This window comes from Poeciliopsis prolifica, unplaced genomic scaffold, assembly GCF_027474105.1.
Source record: "Poeciliopsis prolifica strain line A6 unplaced genomic scaffold, Auburn_PproV2 SCAFFOLD050, whole genome shotgun sequence".
Classification (NCBI taxonomy): domain Eukaryota; kingdom Metazoa; phylum Chordata; class Actinopteri; order Cyprinodontiformes; family Poeciliidae; genus Poeciliopsis; species Poeciliopsis prolifica.
This window is the reverse complement of record NW_026562425.1, coordinates 651,969-670,163: the sequence shown is the minus strand read 5'-3', so window position 1 is coordinate 670,163 and position 18,195 is coordinate 651,969. Positions and strand designations below refer to the sequence as shown.

General features: G+C 36.3%; 1 protein-coding gene across 1 annotated transcript in view; it reads right to left on the bottom strand.

Annotated features, from left to right (window-relative positions):
• Positions 1 to 18,195, bottom strand: part of LOC129377956 (zinc finger protein GLIS1) — a 37,359-nt gene extending 19,164 nt beyond the window's left edge. The window contains exons 1-2 of the mRNA XM_055058176.1: positions 18,128 to 18,195; positions 2,430 to 3,475 (exon numbers count right to left, since the gene is read on the bottom strand). Of these exons, the coding sequence (XP_054914151.1) occupies positions 2,430 to 3,302 (873 nt within the window). The 5' untranslated portion in view covers positions 3,303 to 3,475; positions 18,128 to 18,195. The remainder of the gene's footprint in view (positions 1 to 2,429; positions 3,476 to 18,127) is intronic.

The window sequence follows — 18,195 nt, the reverse complement described above, 5'->3', positions numbered from 1 at the left end:
ACTATTTCTAAAACATGATGCGGTCTGCTTTATTCTTCCTCTCAGTGCTTTTTTTTAAATGTTAAAACACTGAGGCCAAACACTGACATTAATACTGAGAGCATGTATGGACCTGGTTACACATGGATAATGTTTTCTTTCATATACATACAGTGAAAAACAGAAAAAATGTTTCTCATTGTGTGGAGCACAGACTAAGACCTTGTGTAGACATTACCAGGTCTTTATGCAAACAAAACCCCCCCACAATGTTTAAAAAAATAATATTGTACACAGCGGATCGGTTTCAGAAAGGTTTTCAACTACATGAATCCACACAAAGTTAAGTTGCATTCACATCAGCCTTGTTTGGTTCGCTTTATTCAAACTCTAGTTTGGTTGCCCAGAAAGTCTGATGTGTTCGGGCAGTTGTGAATGTACAACTCTGAGTGTGTTTTGTTTCACATCTGATGCAGCTGATATGGTCTGCTTTCACACTGCACTGTCAAACAAATCCAGATTAATTGAAAAACCTGTTCCCCTCCTTGCCTGTGGTGGCGCTGCACCAAGAACAACTGTAGAAAATGACACAAAATCCTCAGAAGAAGGCACTCAGCGCAACTTCCGTCTTCACAAAATGTAAACAAACATGGAGTGACGTCATATTTTAGCAGTTGTAGGATTTCTCTTTTGTATTTGGTAAAAGATTTCAAGCCATTTGATCTGCCTACAAACCTAGTTCCCTGTTCAATTGAACAAAACTCTGGCACAGTTCGAATTCATACGTGAACAGCTAGCGGACAGGAGATCATCAAAAGCAGTAAGCGAACCACAGCGCAGGGTATTCTGGGTAAATATACAACCAAAACAAACAAAAGAGACTAGTGCTGGTGGGAGAAATGGCTTTTCTCCCATTTCAGTTGTGAATTCACACCACCCCAAATGAAGGCTTTCTTTAAATGGCGTAGAGTTCAATTAAAGTGGATTAAACATGGCCAGAGTGAATGCACCCTGATACGGACCAAGAAAGCTAACTCTAGTCCGCTTTGTACTTAGGTCTAGGTTTGGCTTAAGTGAACTCCAGTGTGGTTCGAAGGCTTATGTAAATATCATGCAGACTGGAGACCAATCAAAAACAGGAAGTGAACTATGGCGCATTGCATTCTGGGTAAAGAGTCTACCAAAAGACAAAAGAGAACAAAAAGCTTTACCATTTCTTTAGGTTTTTATTGTTTGTATTAATTATTTACTGTTGCTAAAATTTATATTTGATATTTAGATATGTTGGAAAAACAACCATTGTTAAAATGGCTAACTTTGTGTGCCATTTTAACAACATTGCAGGTCACACAGTGCCGTGATGTTGAAAATAATTCACAAGTGAACATAAACAGAAATCTCACCATTCTGACCTTTACGTCAGGTCATTTAAAAACTCTGCTGGTCTGAATCTGCTTTCAGTTCGCCTCTGTTTGTGTCAGACTGATCAGACTGTCTGTTAGACATGCAGATGATCAAACTGTTTCCTCTGCCATGTTTCCCTTACTCATGCATAGAAGAAGAAACAGGGCTTTATTGAATGAATGCAGGATGTGTCTGTAGCCCTGAAACAGTTGCAGACGTACAAATCATCTGTTGTTAATGGTAAAATAAAGGCAAAATTAGAGGTGTTACTTTCACATAATCTATGCCAGAGTTTTAGAAAACAAACCAAATCACCCTGCAAAAATCTATTTCACCTTCTGTAGAATAAATACTTTTACATTGGCACCATATATTTATATTTATTTCATAGTTCATGTCAATATTTTTGAAAGAACTTGCTGGTATGGCAATTCTAACAGAGAATATTGATATTTTCTGTGGTATTATAGCAAGGATTTAGTTGGAGTTTTTTTGGGGTGGTGGGGTGGTTGGCGTTTGTCTTACATTTTGTGATTACTAATATCCTGGCTTGCTTCCTGTTTACCATACAGTTTTTCGAAAATAAGTTTATGGTTTTTGAAATCTGGAAATTAAGCCATTTAAAAAAAACTGCCCCGTTACCCAGCAACCCCAGAGGAGTTCTGCCCGTTACCTAGCAACCTCAGCGGAGTTCTATAATGGCTGCTGGAAAAGACAAGTGTTTTGTTGTCGACTTACCACCCAGAAACCACTTTTTGTATTCTTGTTGGATGTGCAGGAGGCTCTACATCTGCAGGAGGCTCTACATGTATATTTGGGCATTTATTTGCAGCTATTTTCATTTCTGAGTGTAAAACTTAGTTGGAGGATGTGGCCAGCAGCATGTTATTTGTTATTTTATCAATCTGAAAGCAGCTCAAAATGGGCAGAACTGACCAAACTAAAATCTAAGGATGATTTTGTACAAAAAAATGTAATGAACATATTTGGTAAAGCCCATAGACTGATTCTAACCTATCCAATTAAGGCTCAGAAAGACGACTCACCATGCATTTATTAGGTTTTTCTCCAGAATGGACCCTCATGTGGATGAGCAGCTTGTAGCGAGCGTTGAAGGGTTTGTGCCGTCGGACACAGCCAGTCCAGAAACATGCAAACTCCTCCCCTTTCCGCTGGTCGATGTGCACCTTTTCGATGTGCCTCACCAGCTCCTCCTGGCAGCTGTAAGTGGCGCTGCAGTCGATCCAATGACACGACTGCTCCTGCTGGTCCAGCATGAGGTCCGGTCCTGCTGGTCGACTGAGGCTGGGGGACTGGCTTCTGTCCTGAGCATTGTTACTCAGAGGCGGCTGGCCAAGACGGAACAGCTCCCCCTGCTGGTTGGCTATTTGAAACGGCTCCCTTTTACATGGCAAGAAATCATCTGGAGGTTCTTGTTTAATTGAACAGTAATCCTCCTGTAGATTGTGTTGTTGTGACGACACTTTGTGATGGTGATCAGAATAAGGCACGTGTGAGGTAATAATTGAAGATGATGAAGAAGGAGAAACGGACGAAGGTAGAGATTCAAAAGATGGAGACTTGGCACAACTGCTTAACATGTATGAAATGGGAAGAGAAGGCTGAGGGTAGCAGCTGACCCTCTGAGTGTTGGTTTTTAGCTCTGTTTGACCTGTAATGACAAAATCCTCCACAGTCTTTTCCAAGTGGGGTCCTGCTGTCTTGCAGCTGAGCAGGGAGTTGGGGTTACATCTCAGCGAAGTCCTAGGAAGGGAGCACAGACCGCCTGAATGCAGCGACGACTGGCGGAGACCCCCAAAGGACAGCGGCGCCTGAAGCTCTTCAGCATCCTCAAACACGCTCCCAAAGCTGGGTAGGGTGAGCTGCATGTCAGGAGGGCCCAGGTCAGGGGGCCACATACCAGACTGCCAAGAGACCCTGCCAATAAAACCACCTTAGACCGACCTTAGCAATCCACTGGAGGGAAAACCTTCCACAGCGTCCACCAAACTTGGTGATTGAGGAGTGGACAGCATCTTCTAGAGAGACAATCTTTTCTCATTTGCTCCAAACTGCAGCTGTGTCACCAACGCTGTGGAAAACACAAGACAAAATGATGGATCAAACAAAGCCTCAGCTGGTACTCAGACATTTACTGACAACTTTGGTCTATGACTTTAATTTAACAAGTCATAGACCAAAAAGGAAGTGGAAAAGTGAGAATCAATAGATTATTACATCTCTAACATGCATTAAATGTCAAGTAGAAAACAACTAAATGAACTGAAACAAAATAACCTGATTTGCATTATTACAACCTGCCTTTATTAAAAAAAAAAAGTAAATATTACTATTTTAGCTTTTATATTTCTTCCTTTAAAGTTCACATATTATTAAAAGGTTTTGTGACTCTAGAAGCCTGTAACCACTAGTAATTGGAGAGGAAGAGAAAGCCTCTGCATGATGTGCCTGCTCCATGTGGCGCCCCCTAAAGGCCATTTATTGATACTTACTGTCTGCACAGTTTGAAAGTGTGAAACCAAAGTCAAATTTATTGCACACAAATTAGATTCTGATTTTACAAAGACTTCTAGTTATTTTCCACCACTCTCCTCTAACGGCCTTAAAGGAACAGATGTTGGTGTGATTGATCCTCTAAAGAAACACATTTGTCCACGTCGGCTAAGCTGAGTCAGGATCTTCAGAGATGTTATGACTCAGCAGGTGTGGCAGCTTTGACTTTTATGCCTCTTATTTCCAGTTTGACTTCAACAGCAAGTGTTATTTACAACGTCTAGTGACCGCACTGGGATTTGATTGCATGAAATTTGCTTATTTACAGACTAGCAGTGGTGGAGAGAGTGCATAAACATTGCATTTAAGTAAAAATACAAACAAACAGGAAAAAAAAAACCCAGACAAGAATATCACTAAATGTGTCTATGTATGTATTTCCTTTAATACCTGAACAGCATGTATGTTTTTATTGTGTTTAACTTCTGTGACACTACTGACATTTGGATTTGTGATTTTATGCATCTTAATGGAGTTGAATCCAGTAAGGAAAATAAAAGGAGGAATGACTACACCTTTGAAAGTTTTTATTTAACTCAAAGCAAAATTAATGTATTATTTCAACTGGAGTAAACACTTTGAAGTAAAAACTGTCAGTCTAAAAAAAGGACATTAGACACACCTAACCCAATGTTTACGCTCACACTTAAAAATGGCCGCAAACAAATGTGCAATTTCACACCTGTAGATCTTTGAAAAGCAAAAGTAGAGCTTCCTGCACAACCTACAATAATGCAGTAAGTGGTTTCTGAATGGTAAATCAACAACTAAACACTTGTCTTCTTCAGCAGCCATTGTACAGTGGTAAAAGCATCTGAGCAAAAGTGCTTGAGTTCAGCTTCGGTTGCTAGGTAACAGGCAGAACTCCGCTGTAGTTTCCGCTTATTTTCCAGACACCAAAAATGATCAACTTACTGCCAAAAAAACAGCATGACAAACAAAAAGCAAGCTATTTATTACCTTGTGAGTTCTGATAGTTGTATTTTAATTACATGCTGGAATATAAATAATCACAAGGTATAAAACCCAAACATGAAAAAAAACAACAACCTCAGATTAAATCCTTTACGTAATTCTGGAGCACTGCCTGGCTAGAGTTGCTAGGTAACGGTAGAGATCCCATTGATTTTGACATTTTTTTAAACCGTTTACAAAACATTAACTTATTGCCGGAAACCGGTTAGTTGTTTTTTTTTTTAAAGCTTTTGTACCGTTTTTAGAAGCAATAAAAATCCAAATGGAAAAATGTTAATTTGGATACTTTCAGTTTTTTAATTGCCAAAAAACTGAAAGTATCCACAGTTAGATCCCCACCGCAGCAGTTTAGCATTGATGAGCAGCGTTGATCCTTAAAACGAGCTCTTCCTCGCACCTCTCACAAAAACAGTAGCTCTATTGTGTAAAAAGTCCTTCACAGGTTATTGGAGATTACTCCTTTTCCTCCATCTGCCAGATATTGATAATCTAATTTGCAGCCGGATCCCTGCCACGTGTAATTAGTCATCCTCAAACAGGAATCCATGCTGACGAAATCCGGTTGATCCTTTATGAGCTATAAACCGGCACGGCTAAGAGGATGAGTAAGAAAACTTCTGTAGTTATATTAGCTGATGATGGAGTCCCTAAGTGTAGGTTCAGGCCCGTGTTTCCTGGTATGCTCTGGTTTAAAGTTTTATGATTCTTCCCGTAAATCGCTGGAGTTCCCCCCACCGGAGTCGTGTAGCAGACCAGTCATGGGAACTGTGGTTAAATCTTAATTAGAGAGGCTGCGATGTGTCTGTGCCTCAGCGAACTCAACGGGATTAATAGCAAAGTGGTTTGGTGTGACTGAAGAATGATAATTGCAAGCCACTACCTGCTGGCTTTGAGAGTTGGAACCAATATTAAGAGTTTTGAGATGAAATAAAACCATCAGAAGACGAGAAAATGCATAATAATCACTCAATTGTTCATAATCGCATCCGATCTCTTCCAGGAATGTATCGGATTTCCAGCTGTAAGTGCAGCTGTGTCTGTTCACCAAAAACACTTTGGTCCTCATCCAGAAAGAAGAGCCAGACAGTGAAACTAAGAAAAGTGTCCCGCAAACCCTGAAGCAAGCCAGCGAGCGCTGTAAAATAGCAACCTCATCTCATCTGGTGCCTTTTAAAGACTCACTTGCTGAGGTTAGCTAAACACAGCTGTGGCATTTCAGGACAAGCTAATGTGTACTTATCTCAACAATAAACACAAAGGATTCTTTCATATGCTTTCTAGTTTATTTGCAACGTGGGAAGGATCTTTTTTTTTTTTTTTTTTGCTGCTTTATTACTGAAACAAACCTAAATCCCTTAAGAACCAACATTTCTAATTATGATCCTCATAAATTATAATTTATTGGAGCTAGAGTACAATTCTGGGATTACAGTATGGATTTTTATAGGTCTCATAATAAATGCCCTCTGTAAGGGATTGATACTCCTCAAACTTTTTTTTTACATTTTATCTCATGACCAGTGGCGTCCTCATGTGGGGGGGCTAAGGGAGCCATGGCCCTTTTTGAAAAAAAAAAGAGAAAAGAAGTGAACAAAACAAAAAAGCTCTCTCTATATAAATACATATATTGTACTGGCCTGTAAATGCTTTATGTATAGATGCCAACAGCAATGTATGTTTTATTTCTACTCAGAATTGACCATTTTTTTCTAAATACATTCAGACACAAACAAATGAAAAATGTTTTTTTAATTCCCAGCTGCAGATGATGAAATAACTGTTTCATTTAAAGATGAAACAAATCTGAATCTGATTATAAATTATTACATGTGGTTAAATTAAATCAGCCAAGTTGTCTTGATAAGGTTACATACTGTTCTGTTTTTTTTTTTACTTTGGTTTGCAACAGCATTTTAAACAACTGAAACTATGTATTTGATTGGACAAACCCCAAGGGAGAATTTAACTTCATGAAATTCACCCAAATAAGCGTTTTGTAAAGCCAGCAGTGCAACAGGTCAATGTTTTCTTTTTGTTCTACATCAATTTTAGCTTCATCTCCCACCAGATGTTATTTATTTCACCAAATTCAAATGTCACAAACAGCTGTGGTCTCAGAATCCAAAGGTATTTTCTCTGGCTATAATTTACATAAATATACATGACTGTGGTTGGATTTTCACCAAAATGCACACATTACACCTCATTTAAATGTGGGCAAAACTGTGTGAGGTGCTATTAGATTGTTGGCGCTGTTTTAGGAGCAGAACTGCCTTTGTGGGAATTAGGAGAAAACATAAACTGTGGTTTACACACATTTATCAGTGAAAATAAACTCATGAAAATCCCCAAAGTTTGCAGCTTGAAATTTTTCCCAGAAGCTAAACAGAAAATTAAAGCTTTCATACGACAGGAGCTCAACTCGCAACATTGTTTTTGAAATAAGCAAAAGCATGAGGAGTTACTGTGAAAATAAAATATAAAACTAATATTTTAATAAGCAATTAGCATTATGAGCAGCAACAATTCTTAGTAAAAGCAAATTTTTGTATTTTAAATTTGTGGTTTTGATTGTTTTTGTTTCAATATCGGGATACTGTGAAACTGTTGTTTAAAACCAAATATTTACCAGATGGCTTATTTATTTTATTAACTTATTTCATGTTGATGACATGGTTGAAAAGTAGAAGAGTAAACAAAACAGGAAAATATATTACAGTGGACCATAAAGCCACTCACAAACAGCTGATATCAGTGAATACTTGAGTTTGTTATGAAGCAGATAATCTGTGAAAACAATCAATCTCCTCCCTGAACTGCTATTACTGGCTAAAGTAATGCAACCAATCAGGGCCAGGAGGAGGGTCTTAGTGCTGTCAATCAACCTCATGTACTCTGCTCAATTTGCTAAAGGCAGAAAAATAGCTTACAGTTCCAGGAAAACCATTTATCAGTGGCTGTGCCAATTAGCATTCATGGCAGGCTACACTGTTTTGAACCGGCTGTAGCTTAGCAAAAAGCCAGGGGAGTGGGTGAGCACGAGAGTGATTGACAGCACTAAGACCCTCCTCTGGCTCTGTCTCATTCAGACAATTTCATTACTACACCAAGCTAAATATAACTTCCACTGTCTCCTGCTACCATAGAGTGAAGGCAGAGATTTAATACTTCAAAACACAAAACCAAGTAGTTTGGTCTAGTTTCTAGTGCAAATATCTTAAAATAAAACTAAACTAATTTAAAACTAACTTTTCTGCAAGATATAAGAGCTTCTTTTAAGTCAATAACTCTTAACATTGATTTAAAAAAGCACTAGTTCCACTGACACTATTTTACTTACAACATGGGAAAAATACTGTCTTTGGTAACCTAGCAACTCATTCACTCTTTGGTTACCGAGCAACAACCAGTTGAGTAACTCGCGCAGCAGCAGTTTAATGATTCGCCATCATGCCTCGTAACTGCTTAAAAATAAGAAACAACGGTGTGGAGTGAAAACTGTGGATAAAACCGGAAAGGTTATGTCACCATTTTGGCAGCATTTCAGATATCTAAAGCAAAAAACTAATCAAAATTATCAATATCGACCAATATTAAATGCTTATATCGAGATACGTTTTTCAGCCATATTGCCAACTGTAGGATGAAATAAGATGTAGGTTTAAAAGTCACATTGAGTCCAACATAGATCTAACAAACACAATATATCAAAGATGCATCATCCTTCAGAAAATCATGTTTTGTGTTAAAAACGTTGATATTTTAATACTGTGCTCTGCTATCTTCTGAGCAAAAAACAGGTCCTAAAAATTCACCACAATGAGGAAACATCATGTCTTCTGAATCCACATTGAAGACAGTATTATGTCCTTTAAATATTTGTTCCATTCATCCTCTTCATTATGTGTTTTTCACAGAAACAAGCATTAATTAGGCTCTGATCTCTTATTTTGACCAAAGACGAATGTGGCGATCAGTCGTCACCACCTGAGCAGATGTGCAGAGCCAAATATTTCCAAGCAGGTGTGGATCTGTCAGAAAGTTTAGCAGATGGCAGGAAATTCCCCTGAAACGACAGTGGTTCAGTCCAAACCACAAGAGAAAGGCCTGTGGACCAGAACCAGCCGCATCAGTAGCAGCAGGGCGTCTGCTAAATCTCTCCTCCAACGGACTTAAACTGGTTTGATTAGCCTTGACTGCCTCTTCCCGATCTGTTTTTGGGTGGTATTCAATGAGAGGAAACCTTGTGAGAACGGACCGTGTTTTACATGTTCTGGATTATTATAAACGATGTTCGGCGGATCCGCCGAGCAACACTTTCCACATGATTTCATAGCCAGTAGTGAATGATGAACACAAGACGGCGTCCATGGAGAGCCTGAAATTTAAAGTTTGTTTCCTTTCGCAACATTAAATTATTAGCGTCATAATGTATCCGTCTGTGCTGCCTGAGTAAACAACTGAAAGCCATGATGTCACATTAAAGATGGCCTCTGTTCTGTCTCTGGCTTCCTGAGCCCTGCAAAACACAACAAAGCAGGGAAAAATACTGATTTTAGGTTTGTCAGTGGTTTTCTATAGTTAGGATGTTTTTAACTTGGAATAAAAAAATTATAGTGGCAGTCAGAACAGGCACAGCCAAAAAAAGAAAAGAAATATAATTGTATTCATTTACTTATTTATGTTTGTACAATAGAATTTCTTTTAAATTTTTTCAGAAGGAGCCATGGCCCCCACAAGCCCCTCTCTTGGGAGCACCATTGATCAAATATTTTCAGAAACTGCTAAAAGAAATTGATTGCTCCATGCAGATGGAGGATCAGTTCAGATCGAGCACCGCAAAAAAAAAGTGCTTACATCCTTCTGGATTTTCGTTTCTTGCTTTTTTTGTTCCATCTAAATGATTTGGTTCATCAAACATATTAACCCACTGGAAAAATACAAAACCTTATCAAGTATTTTTGGTCTAGTTTCTAGTGCAATTTTGTTAGTACACTTTAAATAAGGCATAACTAAGTTATGAGTTATTTTCAGCAAAATACAGAAGCTTGTTTTAAGTCAGTAATTTGTTAATATTAATAAAAAAATTCTAGTTCTTTGGCAGAAGATACTTGACCAGAAGTTTTCGGTAAGATTTGTCAAGTTGACTGCCAAAGATCACTTCAGGCAGAGAACTACAGTTTTCTCTGAATGACTGTGACTCTGACAGGGAAATTGAGAAAAAAAGAATCAAATAAAGTCATTTAAAATATGTAACATTGTAAAATCACTGTTGTTTCAGGGTTTTAAGAAAGTATACAAGTTACACTCACATTCTGACCAACAATTCCTGCTCTGAACCGATGTAAGCACACATATTCATCCAAATTTAGTTTCAGCCCAACCTCTTAAAATATAAATTTTTCTTTGTGAGGTTCATATTAAACGTATAAGCGCAGTGCACCTCTGCTCTGCTGACTCTGCAAGGTGGCGTCATTAATCTTGACAGATTTTTATAATGTTTTACCTGCTATGTTTATTATCCTTGTATGTTAGTCTTAGGTTGCTCCCAGGAATAATATTTGAGAAGAAATCCCTCAACACCAAGCCTGGTCTACTCATTACTGTATGTGTCCCAACATAAACGATAGGCAGAAAATAGCGCCATGCTGCTACTGACCATTACCTCATATCTTTAAAATATTAACTTTAATTTAGTGGTAAACCTCTGGCTTGTTTTGACTTTATGAAATAATCTCCTTAATGTGATATTTTATATCCATGCAGCTCCATGAATAAAACTCCTTAATGTGCCACCATACCATCGTCTACCTCGTAACTTTATGGAAATTTTTTTTTTAATTACATCTACTGTGCTGTTTTGTTTCCCAAAAAGGAAGTTTTTTCCTTTTTATCAAAGAAAACTTTTTGGCCTTAGTTTTGTGAATAAAATCTCACAAAACTAAGTTTGTTGATGAGCCAAACTTGAACTTTTGAGCCCTAAACTTTAATGTTGCTGCTGCTGAAACATTTTATTTTTCAACATCAAAAACAAACTCTTACCAACTATTTTTGATCTAGTTTTTACTCCAAATATCTTAATAGCCTTGAAATTAAACAAAACTAACTTGCAAGTAACTTCAGCAAGATAAGTAACTTGTTTTAAGTCAATAATTTAAAAAAAATTGATGAACAAGGGCCATTTCCTCTGACAGATCATTTAATTTACAAAATGGGAAATGTCTTGTTATTAGTGAAATAATCTATCAGTTTAACATGCATGCTTTTTTTAATCAATATTAATGGAGCTGGCTTAGACCTTTTAAAAGGTAGAGGTCAAATGGAAAATGGCCCAAACCTTAAAAAATATGTTTTTTATTTTATATTTAAGTTTGAGGGTGTAAAGATGTTTTATATCTACTGTACAATCACTGGTATTTGTTGAGACTATTATGGTTTTGGGTGAGTTTATGAGCTTAGACACGCTGAAACAACTGGAGCCTATAATTACGGCTTAAAACAGACGGTGAAGGTAATGTAGGGCATTTTATCTATTTAAGCTATCATAACTCCAGCAGTTCTAATAGTTATTCACATATTATTTACTGGAAAACTAACATGATGTTCTATAAATTTTAGGGTTTAAATAAATATTTTGATTAATTGTGATGAATCGATTTATTGAAATAATTAATCACACAAGTCACAATTGTCAGAGTAATCAATAAAATATTCAGTTACTAAATAATCATTCATTGGAGCCCCAATCGTTTTGATTATCTTTGATTAAACCTAATTGACCCTGGGCAGATGGTTTTTGTTTTTAATCACTCTGATCTACAAAATGCTGCCAGATTTTGGGGATTATCTAAATTCTAATATCTTTATGTACCAACATATTCATACAGTCGTTTATCTTCCTAACATGAAAAAATTAAGAAATAGAATAAAATCTGTCATTAATCCTACAAACTGTTGTTTGGGACAGATTCTGAGCTTTGAAGGCTTAAACCAGATTAGATTTTTCTGCTACATTTTTTTATAAGATTACTTTAATGTTGGCTCTCTTAAGGGTGCTTTCACACCAGCCATAATGAGTCCACTTTATTTGAATTCTGGTTCATTTGCATCAAAAGTTTGGTTCGTTTGGGGCAACGTGGATGTATTTGAACACTTCAACCAAAACTTTCGATTTGTTGGAAGTGTCTGTGATCTAGTTCTAATGCATATGTGAACGCTAAGTGGACTGGTTCCAAAATCAGAAAGGGAACCACAGCACAAGGCATTCTGGGTAAATACAACCACATGCAGAAGCCCTTGAACACAAAGTAGCTGACGCTACTCCATCTTTGTTTACATTTTGTGAAGAGTCAAGTTGTGCTCAGGTCTTCTTCAGAGCTTTTTTTGTTGTTTTCTTTACTGGTTCTTGCTGCAGCGCCACCACAGGCGAGGAGGGGAACAGGTTTTTTAAAAGGCTTGGATTGTTTGATGCAGTGCAGTGTTAAAAGTGAAACACAACAACTAAAAATGTACGTTTTTTTAAGCTCCCAATCAAACCGAGCCTACCTGACTATCAGGAGTGAAAACATGCTAAACTTGAAACATTCCAATCTACTGCACTTTTCAATCCAAAAATCAGTTTGATCTATTTCCCCTGATCAGCAATCAGTTATTAAATTACCATTTTAAATCCATGTTTCAACATTAAAATAATATACCCAAACACATCCAAAACCGCTATTTTTACTGCATTGCGCAAAAGAAAACAAAAGTTCCTGGACTTACAGTGATTTACCAAGTAAAAACAATTTATAAAAACCCTGGCTTCCAGCTATAATGCACCCCAGAAACGATGTTGAAACTGTTACCTCTGACACTGGCAGCGGGTTGAATTACCCAGCTGTCACCCTTGGGTGTTGCAAAAGAGCCGGCACCCGTAGCCAGGAATAATATTTCCGCACCAAACCAAAACGAGCTCTGCCTATGGCCAATCGCTGTTAATATCCGTGAAATGTATGTAGGAACTGGGCAGCGAAGGAAAACAGGCGACAAACCATTTCAACAGTGTGGTGTGGAAACAGAATAACTCTCATAAAACATCTGTTCAAACCAGGAAGACAAGAAAAATGCGACAAATTCAGACGCCGCGCCAGGGTGTTTTTTAGTCCTGGTCACAAATATTTATATGAGCCAGCAAATCCTTTCTTTTTTTTTTCTTCCAGGCAGTAATGAAAACCATATGATCAGAGTTGTTTCTCTGTGGCTTTGAAACCTTAATTAAATGCATTAGGTCATGCTGTGCTACGTAATGTAAACACAAGTAATAAAAGCAGCTTAGTAACAAAGCTGTGACAATAAATTAACTCAACTACAATAAAGTCACCATTAATAATCCAATTGGTGATATATATCCACCAAGATGAATACCAATAATTATTTGATTTTCATTTACATGTTGCTTAAAGTGAAGTTAGATCAAGTATTCTTTCTTACTGACATAATGTTTCATTTCCATGATTTTTTTCTCGGCCATGCCCTCTACTCTTCTGTCATTTAGAAGGGCCTAAAAGAAGATTCAATTTCCCCAAAAAAAACTTTTTGAAATCTCTGAAATTTTCTAGAACAACTTTTAAATTTCTGAGTTTCAAAAATCTAAAAATTTGCAAGAAAGAAACTCAGACATTTCTAGAATAATCTCAGAAATTTTCCAGAAAACAATTTCCACTTTTGGAAATTTTCTGAGTTGAAATTTTCAAACATTTTTTCCACAACATTTCTGGGAGTAATCTAAATATTCAGATTTTTAATTTTTTTTTTACGAGCAAACTCTCCACTTTTGGAGCCTTGTTTTTTCTAGAACAAGACTCTTTCCTGCTCTTTGATCCCTCCACTATCTTATTACTGTATCAACTGGCTCTGCTTAAGGATGATCAGTATCGCCCTCTGGGGGATGGAGGCCAAACTACACCACTGAAAAAAGGTCTAAGTTAGCATTATTAGCTAATTGATTGGAACTCATCTTAATCTAATAAACTATTAATTGACAATTAATCATAAGTCACTTTGCATCTCTTCAAATGACTCCTCAAAATAATTACAGGACCAACAAGCAATTTGACAAATAAATTAGTGTGGCATTAAATGTAAGAAAGTAACAAAAAGAAGAGATTTATTTAATAATTGATCAATTAATTAAGTATAAATATACATTTCTTTTCTGATTAAGTTTTTCATTTATTTCTGTATTTTTATGCATATTTTTTATTTAAACGGATACTTTTTAGTCACTTTTATTTTTGGAGTACTATATATTGAAATGTGTTTTTGCACATTTTTCTATGAGCTGCCTTAACAGAATATTACGCAGAATATATAATATATTTTGGTGTCTCAGCTCTGTGATTTTTTTTTTATACAAGTGAAAAAGAATTATGTTTCTATGATAACTTTGAAGATGACTTGCCAACGCTACGTGTTCGTCCAGGAGAATTGAATACTCCAAGTCAGTGACTTGAAATATGTAGGGCTTCCTTAAACAGAAAACTTTCTAAACTAATTTAAATAACTTAATTAACTAATATTAGGCCTATTACAACAAATTTTTCTAGTTGATAAATTGTCCCACAAGTTATTGCCATAAACAGTAATGTTGTTGCCATAAACAGTAATGTGATTTTGAGATCATTTACGAATAATGTAATGGTAATAACGACATAATAATGCAAAAACACGTCCTCAAAGATGAATAAACTTTAAATTCTTATGGGCATTGACCACTGGAACTGGAAGGCATTTCAAATATCCAAAATAAATATACAAAACAACAGAACTAAAAAAACTAATTAATTATGAAGTCTCTGTAAACAAAACGGTCCTTCAAAGAAAAGGGCTGGTTGAGACAAAAGCACCAGATTGAAGAGTTTCGTCTCTAAGATAAGAGAGAAAAGAGAAAAACAAATGAAAATGATTAAGTTTGTTCTAATTTATTATGTGATAATTGACTTGTTGCTTATTGTGACAGGCTTTTATTGTACTGTTAAGATCAGCTGGAGTGACTCGGTGATTGGGTTTGAAATGTGTGTTTTTGTAAAGTGCCTCGAGACGACGTTTGTTGTTAATCGGCGCTACATAAATAAACTGAACTGAATTGAATAAGATCTTTTACCGAAACCACAGCTGCTTCAAACATAAAACATTGTGAATGAGACAAATAAAACATGACAATACCCCAACAAAAGCAACTGAATACTAGCTTTTGCTTCCTGTATAGTGGTAATATACATTTCTGATAGTTATATCTTCTAGTTTATCTCTCATGAATCCATTAACCCTCTCAGGCTCAAATTACTTGAAAAGACTGTTTAAGTTGTTGCAAATCTTAAAAATTGCTTAACCCTCTCCTGCCTGGAGAGGGTTAAACCAAATAGTGTTAATGTTAAAACTCCAGATTTATGGTAAAATGTAAGCATTAATGGTGACCCCCTTGGTTTGCTTATGCCTTGATCTGACTTTGTGTGTTTACTCCTGTTTTGTATTCTCACCACAAACAGGACTGAACATATTAATTTGCAGATATAATGGGCAGAAAATACTGACTATTCCATCTGGTTTTGTTGATTTTTATTTGGTGCAGAAGAATCAAAACAAAGATAAACCTGACAAACTGAAATAATATTTTAGAAGATTTTCCTCACAGAAAGGATAAACTGCTCCAGGGCTTTCAACAGGCACTGCTCAGCTCTGCTTCTGCTTTTTTTCCCATGGTGTGAGCTAAATGCCTCCACCTCAGGAGACATTTCCTACAGCTGTATGGAGCATGCAGTAATGCAGAGCCCCTCCTACACCTGTTGCTGAGCAAAGCATTTATAACTAGATTTAATATATTGAACCAAAACTCTAGTTATCTGACAACTGCTGCTTTTTTTTTTTTTTTTTTGCTTTTATTTTGCTAAAATCTATTAACATAAATGTTACAGATAACATTATTCTAAGGATGGTTATATAAAATATAAAATTAAAATAAAAAATAATGGACAACACTGACCGTCCTCTTCATGAGACTGTCTTTAGTCAGAGGCTTCTTCAAATGTACTGTAACACAGACTGCTACAGGGGATATTTCCTGCCTGTAGTCATCAGCTTCTATTATGATTCTTTAATTAAATGACTTACATGTTACAATAACATTTAATTTAATTTTAGAATCAATAAAGTATCTTTAATTGAAAGTTATTTTAAATGTTTTAGTTGCATACGGTTAATGTCATCAAATATTGAATTATTTATGTGTTGGTCATAACTACTAATATGTAAATTTCAATATTACTACAGGCAGAGCAGTGGGTTCAGTAGCCAAAAACTGCACTCAAGTAAGAGCTGCTTATTTGTAGTCAGCTAAGAGTGAAAAGTATTTGTACGTCATAAGATATTTAAATATATACTACCATATAGCATTGAAAATATGAAGTTATGTGAAAATTGTGGTATTTTTAAAGGCCTTATATGAATAAGAATTAATCTAAATAACATAATTACAAAATAACAAAATCAGGCAATAAAAAATAATCCCAAATTAATTTAAAATGTATAAAACTTGAACAAAAACTGCAGGTCTGTGTCTGTCAGGTGAATTTTTAGTTAGAAAAAAAAAACAAGCTGTGAAGTTACTCACAGTGTGTAGAGTATTCATAAATTTTAATCAGGTTAAAGCAAAAAGTAGAAAAAAAAAAAAAAAAAAAAAAAAAAAACTCCTAAATGCAATTGTGTCCCCTCAAGAAAATTGCTTAAGTAAATGTAACTTGTGGAAATGTAACTAGTTACTATCCTGAGCTGGAGTAATTTAATTATTTCCCACTTATAATTTAGATTTAGCTGAAATTATGTGTTAAAATCAACCATGTAAAGCTTACATCCATGTTTTAGTGATGTTATTGAGCTCATATAAGCTTTTACCTCCACTTTTATAGGAGATTAAATAAAATAAAAATATTACAAAAAAGTTAAACTGTAAAAAAAAAAAATCTATATAGCACACACATTTTTCCAGATTGAATTAACTGAGGTCTATAATACATAATAATATCTGATGCTATCATTTACTTTTTCTTGATAGGTTATGTTTCCAGCACTCGGGTTGCCATGTCTAAACCTAAAGATACACTTTGCTGCTTACATTTGTAAAGCTTTGCATTAGAAAAACAATCCACTTCATCTGAAAAGCTTTTGTTATTCTCTGTTCCTGGCATGAAGCTGAAGTGAACATACAGAAGATCTGCCAATCCAAACAAATATTTCAGGTCGACACAAATCTTGGCTTGCTGCTGTTTCCCACTTCAGCTGCGCACTTGACCAAACAATTTGAGCATCTGGAGAAATAATTGGCTAGTCGCTGGTATTGATCAACAACCCAATCAGCCTCTCAAAGGCTTACTAGCTTTATAGGGCTTTGAAAAACATTGTAAATGTAGTTTATTATTGTTTTTATAGCCACATATTTAAGATAATATGAAGTAGATAATAAAATCAAATGTGATTCAACCCTGGCTGCACACACCTCTGTGGCACAGCATTGCAATCATAAACCAAAATCCCTCTGCAAAAGCTCCATGCCAGTGATATCATGAGACTAATGAATAAAACAATCCTCCTCATCTGTTGGACCCTCAGTAAGCCAGATTTCCACCCCCTGCGCAGCACTTTTCATTCCAGCTACATTACATAAATCAGTGAGATGCAGAGGAGTGGAAAGGAAGAGTCCCATAAGTAATAAGAAGAGGGGGGAAAAATATCAGACCATTTGGGGATGATCTCACCACAGTGTAGCCTACAGCACCCACTCTATTAATTTCACAAAACTTTGTTGCACAATCAAAACAAGATCTTGTGTAATTCATCATATGGAAGTAAAGTCAGACCTGAAAAGTCATTTTCCAAACCCCACTGTGGAAGATTTCTTTTTTTCCCCCTCATTAATCATAAAAAAGACACTTTTCTGGACTTGATTCAGCTAAACGTTGCTTCATCTCTCACCTGGAGCCTATTTATAGAAACAGATGCATCCTGTTAACAAACCAAGTCACTTTAACGCCATAAAAGTATTCTTCAAACATAACAGTGGATATAAAGCGTAAACATTGCGTGGGAAAGTGTCCCGCTGCATTATAACGCCGGTTCGGAGGCAGAAACAACAGGGAAACATTAAAAGGTCTCCTCTTACCGTATCACGTCCAGGCATTGAGCGCTAGTAGAGGTCTCGTCCTCGCGCTGGCTGCACGCGGACTGTAG